This window comes from Salvelinus sp. IW2-2015, linkage group LG28 (genome assembly GCF_002910315.2).
Source record: "Salvelinus sp. IW2-2015 linkage group LG28, ASM291031v2, whole genome shotgun sequence".
In the NCBI taxonomy this organism is placed as follows: domain Eukaryota; kingdom Metazoa; phylum Chordata; class Actinopteri; order Salmoniformes; family Salmonidae; genus Salvelinus; species Salvelinus sp. IW2-2015.
In genome coordinates this window covers 3,358,752-3,368,659 of record NC_036868.1, presented here as the reverse complement: position 1 = coordinate 3,368,659, position 9,908 = coordinate 3,358,752, and the positions used below count along the sequence as shown (strand labels likewise).

Here is a 9,908-nt window from a genome sequence, read left to right as displayed (position 1 = left end):
GTGTGTGTGTGTGTGTGTGTGTGTGCACGGTTGATGTATATTATAGTACACGTGCAAGAGTTCATATGGAAACTCTCATTTATAGAAGAATGTTTGGAGTTAATTAATTCATTTTTATTTTCCATTTCATATCAAAACACACATTTCAATTTGAGATACGTTATTCATATGTCAATAACCATTCTCCTTTTTTTTCCATAGGACATAATGAAAGATTTTGAGAGGAACATTTCAGACATGGTTGCCGGATTCATTGAAGTTGTTCAAGGAATATATCCTTTGCTACCTTAGGTWTTTATTTCATAATGGTGTATATAATGGTGTTACAGTGCACTGATGCAGTTATTCAAATCAGGGTCTGTATGTACCAAGCGTCTCAGAGTTAGAGTGCTGATTTAGGATTAGTTTTCCAATTAATAAGATGACATGGACAGGGAGGACCTGATCCTAGATCAGCAYTCCTACTCTGACACGCTTGATATACAGTGTACAGCCTCATACAAAGTCTCCTTGACACAGACCCACTTTCGCCCAGTGCCGAGACTTAGAGAACCACCATCACGAGAAGCTACTGGAAATYGCTGTGGCAACCCTGGAGCGAGTGGCCAAGAATGAGCTGGAGGAGGATATGCCAGATGATGTCCGAATGGTCAGTGTCAGAAAGTCCCTGTGTCTACAGCAAATCCTACAGGCCATGGTCAAAAGTAGTGTACTATATAGGGAATAGGTGGCTATTTGAGACGCAGCCTAAATAGTGTTTCCCTACCCCTCTCAACCCTGTCTCTTATCTCCACAAACATTTTCAAATATTGTCAAAGACTCCAGCAACTCAAGTCATAGACTGTTCTACCGCACGGCAAACTGTACCAGAGTGCCAAGTCTGGGATCAAAGGGCTCCTACCCCCAAGCCATAAGACTGCTAAATAGTTAACTAAATAGCTACCTGGACTATCTGCATTGACCCTTTTTGCACTAACTCTTTTTAACTCTACGCACAACACACACTGGACTCTACCCACACACTCACACATACTTACACTGACACTCCAAAACATACAGTGCATTCAGAAAGTATTCAGACCGCTTGACTTTTTCCACATTTCGTTATATTACACGCTTATTCTAAAATGGATTCAATTATTTTTGTCCCTCACACAATATTCCATAATGACAAAGCAAAAATTGGTTTTTAGACAGATCCTCTCAAGCTCTGTCAGGTTGGATGGGGAGCGTCGCTGCACAGCTATTTTCAGGTCTTTCCAGGATCTTTGATCGGGTTCAATCCGGGCTCTGGCTGGGACATTCAGAGACTTGTCCCGAAGCCACCTCTGCGTTGTCTTGGCTCTCTCCCAGGAGAAGCCTTCTCCCAGTCTGAGGTCTTAGCGCACTGGAGCAGGTTTTCATCAAGGCTCTCTGTACTTTCCTCCGTTCATCTTTTCCTCAATCCTGACTAGTCTACCAGTCCCTTCCGCTGAAAAACATCCCACAGCATGATGCTGCCACCACCATGTTTCACCGTAGGGATGGTGCCAGGTTTCCTCTAGACATGATGCTTGGCTTTCAGGTCAAAGAGTTCTTGTTTCTCATGGTCTGAGAGTCCTTTAGGTGCCTTTTGGCAACTCCAAGTTGGCTGTCTGTGCCTTTTACTGAGGAGTGGCTTCCGTCTGGCCTCTTTACCATAAAGGCCTGATTGATGGAGTGCTGCAGAGATGGTTGTCCTTCTGGAAGGTTTCTCCATCTCCACAGAGAAACTCTGGAGCTCTGCCAGAGTGACCATCGGGTTCTTGGTCACTCCCTGACCAAGGCCCTTCTCCCTGATTGCTCAGTTTGGCCAGGCGGCAGCTCTAGAAAGAGTCTTGGTGGTTCCAAATTTCTTCCATTTAAAAATGATGGAGGCAGCTCTGTTCTTGGGGGCCCAATGCTGCCCCAAAAAATTGGTACGCACCCCAGATCTTTGCCTCGACAAAATCCTGTCTCTGAGCTCTACAGACAATTCCTTTGACCTCATGGCTTGGTTTTTGCTGTGACAYGCACTGTCAACTGTGGGACCTTATATAGACAGGTATGTGCCTTTCCAAATCAAGTCCAATCAATTGAATTTACCACAGGTGGACTCCAATCAAGTTGAAGAAACATCTCAAGGATGATCAATGGAAACAGGATGCACCTGAKGTCAATTTCGAGTCTCATATTAAAGGGTCTGAATACTTATGTAAATAGGTATTTCTGTGTTTWATTTTTWATAAATTTACTAAATGTTTGCTTTGTCATTATGGGGTATCGCGTGTAGATTGATGAGGATTTTTTATTTACAGCCTTATTCTAAAATGGATTAAGTAACATAACAAAATATGGATAAAGTCAAGGGGTCTGAATACTTTCCGAATGCACTGAACACACTCACTTGCACATAACACTTCCACACAAGCACACATTTGCCACACACACACTTCCACACTCATCATATTGTATTCTGCATTGTTGGGAAGCATTTCACTGTCATTTACGAAGCATGTGACAATTCAAATTTGATTGAATATTGTATGTGTACATGCTCATCCATATTGCACTCAAACACACTGCACAGTCCAACTGTATTCTGTTCTTACTGCTTTTCCACCCTCACTTCTCTGACAACATTTCCACTGTCACTGCTATTGAAACTACAGATCTGCTATCTTAATTTAATCAGTCTGTTGTCACAGACAATTTACCGGCGCAGCATGAAATGCAAATTGTAGTGTATTCAAGGTTTAAAAGGTCTTCTAAAGTTTGTAATTGCCCTAACAAAAAAATGTCAACTAAAACAAAAAATKTATATTAATTATAATTCACATTATAATGAATATTTCCTGTTTTTGCAGGATTATTTTCTTGTTGTGAGAAGCAGGGTCAAATTAAGATCTGTAGCACCTCAGCAACACTTTCCCCAGTGGCACTCAGCAGTATCTTGATCCCACTGGTGCCATGGTGAAGTTTCCCCTAGGTACAGATTTCGGATCAGCTTTCCCTCCCTCAATCCTAACATTACCCATTATGTTGAGAATGAAKAACTGACCCAAGATCAGTGTCTTGGGGTAATTTAACCCTGCATCATTCATCTGTGTTACACAGTGTCTGTCTGTCCCCCCATGCAGCTGTTTGTAGACAAGGACACAGTGATCAATGCAGTCAGCGCCTCCCACGACACCCACCTGCTGAAGATCGACAACCGTGAGGACGAGCTGATGACGCGCTGCAACAGCTGGATGAGTGCTCTGATGAAATCGGTAGGCAGGGGAATGCATGGAAATAGGATGACATAGATTGTATTTCTATGGGGAATGCGTTGAAATAGGATGACATACATTGTATTTCTATGGGGAAGGCAAGGCATTGCCACAAACACTCAGTATGACAGTTTCCAGTTTTCCACCATGAAGAATATTCTAACCTTGGGGTGTTTTCATTTGTTGTTGTTTTGTCTCTTATTCACCTGTCCATGCAGGTACAAGATGAAGAGGTGAAGCGGAATCGCAAGCGCATCTCAGAGATTCACAACTACATTGACTACGTAAGGGATCAGCTGGATGAGATGCAACATGAGCACCATTGATTAACGGAGGGGAAAGGAAATATAGCAGAAGAAACCATCCTAACACAGATCCACAGGCCTCAGGCATACAGCAAATGCCCTTATTTTCATACTTACTTATTTCCATGAACTTTGGTTATAAGAACATTGAATTGTGTCAAAATGAAGTTTATTATTTTAATGAATCCTCAGTGTTATTTCCCTTGTGTTCATTTCCAGAAACAGGCAGAAATGTTTGCCTATTCCTAACTGGTTCATATTTCAACTCTCTAGGACAACTCTGCCATCTACTGTGTGTGTGTTGTGTGCGCGTGTTTGTGCGTGTGGGTGCGTGATACACTACCCAACCAAAACCATTCAACTAAACATGTTGTTATGTTTTGATTATAATCGTTGTATTCTACAATACATTTAAGAACGAATAGAAAGTAGGGCCCAAATATATACGTTTTCAACCTTAGTAYAAAACTGCAAGAACGCTGATCATTCATATSGATTTTTCTAGTGAAAAGTATCGTACAAATGTGCAACTACATGTCCCAGAATGCATTTCAAAAGACTATCCAATTATGTTTCCGTTCAAAGGAGGAGTGCACATGTCCAGCCAATCAAATAGGGTGATTCTGAGTTGTCTAAAGAAACGTTGAAGTTCTCTTAAAGCCAGTACACGTCCAGAGTGAGCTATCCTAGGGCCGGGGAGGAGTATAGTAAATTGTCAGGCTTCTAGATACTGCTGGTCAGTAGCCCCTCTCCTTATTAAGAGCTTCCTCAGTCTGTGGTTCATGACTGTTGCAGTCGGGGATACGCACGCATTAGCGCTCATCATGCCTGTTCGAGCTGAGTGCTGCAGCAGTACCGCTGCGGCCCGTACATCCTCGGCCTCTCTTATCCCTCCCCCGCCGATCAACACGCACCAGCCCGGGGTAGCGACTTCGCTGCTGTACAGCGGTTCACAGTTTCGAGGACATCAGAAGAGCAAAGGAAACTCGTATGACGTTGAGGTCGTTTTGCAGGTAAATTCTCTTGCTTTTAAGAAGCTTGGTAAAATGGATGGCATGTTTACTAGCWGACCATGTAAGGTTGTCTTGTCACTGCTGCTAACGTTACTGACTGCCAACCACCACTGACAAGCAACCGATTTAGCAAACTAGCCAGGTGAACTAGCTAGTTAGGAAACAAACTAGTTTAACAAGCTTGACTGCAAGCAATCTGTAGTTAGCAGCTAGATGGCCCATTCAAATCGACTGTAAATGTTAGTAAGCCCTCTTGGGCCCCCTAGGGTTGTCGAGAGAGAACAGCCAGCTAACTGGCAGTGAGATGAACATTTGTTTATGCAAACATTTGGATACATGAATAAAGGCATACACATGCATGATTTATGTTAACATATGGCCTAGCTGCTAAATTACATAGGTGGCTAGCATTCAGCATTTTCATTGGTGTTTGCCCAGATTGACAGACAGCTGACTATTGAATAGGCCTGCTCATTCATTTGACAAAACCGCTGAAAATATCTGAACTCGTTAATAGCCTGGTTGTCATTTGTGAAGGCACCTGATGGGTTGTTGTTGTACACACACACACACACAAACCGACATTGTGACCACTGCACTTGAATACCACTCATTGTGCGATTGGTTCTTCCTGCAGCAATGTGACCATGGACGGACTCTTATCTGTGTGGTTACCTGAAGATCAAAGGCCTAACTGAGGTAAAAGTGGAGCAGAACTGGGTCAGATACAGTGTACTTCTACCTTACCCCTCACATGCAATGAGTGATTATTTGTCAGGTCTTTAAGCCCCTTTGGAATTATTCAGGGCAGGGGTCAGTGTAAGGCCAAGTGCAATGCAGCTTACCACAGCCCAATTGAATGTACTGTATACTGGTACACCAACCAATGTGAAACTGGCATGCATTATGACAACATGCTAAACAACAAAGCCAGAGCCATATATTGACCAATTTGCAACACCAGTATGAAGGGCCTATCTGTTACGTTGCAAAATAGTGTCTTGTACGCGAGCCACTGATACCGTATTTGGATGTTTAGTCTTACATGGAAGTTATTGTCCTGACCTGCCTGCACCTGACGCCTCTAAAATGTACAGACCGTCAATAGAACAAGGCCTCGTGTGCTGCAGCTTCTCTGCCATGCAATGTCTCAGCTTACTACAGCAATGTCTACAATTCAGAGGTGTGTGGTACAAAATGTGATTGCTGTGCGACTTTTCTCTCACTGGCAACACTAAATATCAGGGCTCTTCCCACTCTCTCCTTGTAAATTACACAGATCCCTTCTCTGGCCCTGTTCACCTGTTTTCCTAGAGGAATTAAGTTGTGAGTGACTCAAAGGGAATGCTCAGGGGAATTGGTGCAGCTTAGTTTACTTAACAAGGTGCTACCTACCACTGATCTGGCACCTTTGGCATAAGTGTTACAGTGAGTTGGTCGATTTCAATCGCGACACAGTGAGACAGCAAATTATATTTGTTGCAACGGAAAAAGAGAATACGCTTGAGGTGTGTCGTGTGCCCAGTTTTTAGTTTTTTCTGTTCTTCCGTTTGTTGCCATAATGAATATGCCTGCATTAAAAAGGCATTCGTTTTGTTATTGATTGCATTTACCCTGGTGTGACACTTAATTTGTCACTGAACCAGCATGTGTTTCCAGCCAGAAACCCTTCCTAAACGAACCTTGGTAACCATGACTGTAGAGTAGTTATTTATGATAATAGTAAGTGGGAGCACAGCTAGATCCATGTATTCACTGGTACAGGCAACCCAGGAAATAGTTGGGTAATATTTACCTACTTTGTTGGACAACTTGTGTGTGATCTGTAAGAAAGGCTGTTTCACAAACCGTCCGTGATTGGGAGCCCATAGGGCGGCACACAATTGCCCGCACCAGCATCGTTAGGGTTTGGCGCCGGCGTAGGCCGTCATTGTAAATAAGAATTTGTTCTTAACTGACTAGCCTGTTAAATAAAATAATTAAAAGTGAATGTGCCCGTGTATAACTAAAACACTCTTTTGTTAGTGAAAGTTCCTTACGGAGAAGGAAACACTTTCGGTCGTAGTCTCTAATTCTCTAGGAACCAAAGCAGAACGGCAAAGGGTCTTAACGCCTGAACTTGTTCAATAATACAAAAGTTATTAGCTACGGTGTTCACTGTTGTTTCTGATCCTCGCAGGAGTATCCACTCTTCACCACGTTTCTGTTTGTCTGATCCTTGCGGAGATATCCCACACTCTCACCACCTCTGTTTCTTGTCTCAGGATATCCATGCTAACCATCTGACCTCGGCAGGAGTATACCACTCTCACCGGACTTCTGTTCTTGACCCGGCAGGATATCCCAACTCTCACGCAACGTTCTGTTTCTGATCCTCGCAGGAGACACTAGCCCCACTGCTCCACCAACTTCTGATTTCTGATCCTAACCGCTCAGGAGTATCCCACTCTCGACCCCTCTCTGAGTCTCGATCCTTCGCAGGAAATATCCCACTCTCACCTCACCGTTATGGTTCTGATCCTCGCCACGAGTATCCACTCCTCACCAACAGTTCTGTTTCTGATCCTCTGCAGGAGCGTATCCCACCTCTCACCACGTTCTTGTTCTGATCCTTGAGGAGATATCCTACCACCCTCACCACTCTGCTGATCCTGCAAGAACACTCCGTCACACGTTACTGTTTCTGATTTCCTCCGCAGGTAGCTCATATCCCACTTCTACCACTTGTTCTCTGCTGCGGAATATCCACTAACTTACTGTTTCTGACTCCCGCATGGTATCCTATACACACCACGTTTCTTTTCGAATCCGCAAGACCCATTCTCACGTTCCTGTTTCTATTCCGGGTAATCCCCTCTACACGTTTCTAGGTTCTGATTCGAGGAGTTCCCACTCTCAACACTGCATTTCTGTAATCAGGAGGTCCTTCCGTTTGTTCTGATCCTTGCGCGTATCCCATTCTCCCCGTCTGTTCTTCCTGAGAGCTCCACGTTCGTTCTGATTCTCGAGGGTATCTTCCCACGTCTGTTTCTTCCGGGTTACCCTTCCAACACGTTTTTCTTCTGCAGTTCCCACTTCCATTGTTTTGATCCTTCAGATCATCTCTACCACGTTTGCAGAAGATCAAGTAAGAAGAGGCCTTCTTTTTAAATTCCAGGGTACAGCTGGGATTGTCTAGTACGAAGATGTGGACCCGCAACGCTACTGTTGTTAGTTTATAAATGGTGGCCTATATCTCGCATCTAAGATGCTCTTCCATATTCCACTAATTCCCATTAAAAGCGATAGTCATTTGATCTGAGTTGTTCTTCTCGTCGGTTTAACAAACACTTCTTGGAATGCAGCGTAGTATCTGTTTTTCTAATTCGTTCTTGAGGAAAAAGTACAACTAAAAAACAACTGCTTTTGTTTCTTCTCAGGGTAAGTTTCAGTCTTTTATCCAGTATGCAAAGAGCTATCAAACTGGGACGACTTGATTACGTTCAAGATCATGGAAGACACTATACGTATAATTGCGTCTTGTGGCTAATGTTATGGTTGCAGAAGTGAAGAACAGTGACTTTGGTCTTTATGAGTGGAAAAGGTGAGTCCAATATCACCTGACCTTCCATTGCTCTCTTTCTCTCATCCTGTTATGTACTTTGAACCCCCTTCCGACTGTCCCTCCTCTTGGTCCTTTCTAACACATGGCCATCTACGTGACTGTTGTTTCCTTGTTTTCTAACCTTACAGGGAGCCAGTTCCTGGTCCCGGACCAACACCATTAAAAGACCGACAAGCGGGCGCTCTCTTCGCTAGGTTTCTATCACTAATTCTGCTTCCCAGAAGTCCACAGCCACCATCGAAAGGGCTACTACTACCACAGAACTCTGAACTTGGTACACAGTTTGTGTTCCAATGTACTTCCGCTATGGGCCCTGGTCAAATAGTAGTGACCAGCTCGTATAGGTAATAGGGTGGCTTTTGAGCGATGCAGACACACTGTCGGACGTTGTCAATATTTTAGCATGTTGTTCAATACTATAGAATGCACGTAACAGTTTGGCTCTTTGGGATATTCAGATGAGTTACGAATAATTTTGGTAGTTTGCTCAAAGTACTAAGCATTACGTAGGTCATGTTAATTTACATCTTTAGTAGATAGATAGTAGTTTAGTTCTGTAACCAGTTCTGCTTGTTTTAGCCAGCTGAATCTGACGTGTGAACAATAACAGGGGATGTGGCGGCTACTGGTAGCTGCTCAAAAATTCTATGGTCCCCTGACCTGTTCTCTTTCAACAGTACCACGTGTTAACCCTCACCCACGCACCGATTCCGGCAATACTCCGCCTTAGTGTTGCGAACACCCACCTCTCTTGTAACCCGAAATATCTTACCGAGGTTAACCGGCGAACCAGGTAATACCTCCTCGCCCACTGGCAGGAGAAGTGCGGGACCTCACATTGAGATGGGAACGACTCTGCCCTACAGAGACTCTCACGTACATGCGAGGGATTGAGATATGAGAACAAACTCCCTACCTGAACCATATCCAATAGCCAAGATCGTAACCAACCCGATTAGCTAAGCCCCTACACCTAGTATCTCCTATTTTAGCTGACACTGAAATCACGAGCCGTGAAGGCGAAAATAGACATGAGAACGATGGGACACGGAGGAGACAGTGGAAACTCAGATACCGGAAAGCGAAACAAAGCCAGATACTCGGAACTCGGACAGTTTTTCCCAGCCTGCCTCATATGTCGATGGACTGATACCACAATCAGCCCTGGGCACTCAACAGCTACCTCTCCATTCCCTGGAGAGTTGGTGCTATCTCTTCCAACAACTCCTTATCATCCATATTTCCATTTGATTACACTGTTTCTGAATGCTACCGTTTCCGCTCCTACTTAAGCGGCCTCCACCAATGATTGGAAAATCGCGGCTTTTGTCCAACTTTTTCTCAGCTTTGACAGGCCAATCCTATCCCCCAGCCCCTAACCCTCCGCCCGTAACTACTTATGGTAGGCTGCACTGGCCCCCCTTTAAAGAAAACTGAGGGCACGCCAATAAGTGCAGTACAGCTCTTAAGATTTACAGTACAAGGCTCTTCCGCATATCCCACTTTATAATAGAGATACCATCATTTCGAATTTGTACTCGCAACCTTGATACGCCTCTCGCCAACTTGCAAGCCCTCCTCCCGCCTCCCGCCCCTGTGAAGCTACAGAGCATGTGAGGTCAAGGCCAAATCCTTGCAAAAATACGATTAATTGAGAGTCGTCCTCATAACACCAGAAGTACCTTCAGCGCCTCGTGAACATCATCATAGGGAGGCC

At 44.2% G+C, this 9,908-nt stretch overlaps 2 protein-coding genes across 6 annotated transcripts in view; one reads left to right on the top strand and one right to left on the bottom strand.

Moving 5' to 3' along the window:
- The window catches only part of drc3 (dynein regulatory complex subunit 3), a 22,977-nt gene extending 19,218 nt beyond the window's left edge, over positions 1 to 3,759 (top strand). The window contains exons 11-14 of the mRNA XM_070435725.1: positions 202 to 272; positions 526 to 649; positions 3,138 to 3,269; positions 3,488 to 3,759. Coding sequence (XP_070291826.1) covers positions 202 to 272; positions 526 to 649; positions 3,138 to 3,269; positions 3,488 to 3,595 — 435 coding nt within the window. The 3' untranslated portion in view covers positions 3,596 to 3,759. The remainder of the gene's footprint in view (positions 1 to 201; positions 273 to 525; positions 650 to 3,137; positions 3,270 to 3,487) is intronic.
- znf106b (zinc finger protein 106b) overlaps positions 1 to 9,908 on the bottom strand; it is a 129,406-nt gene that overhangs the window by 62,751 nt on the left and 56,747 nt on the right. The window lies entirely within an intron of this gene.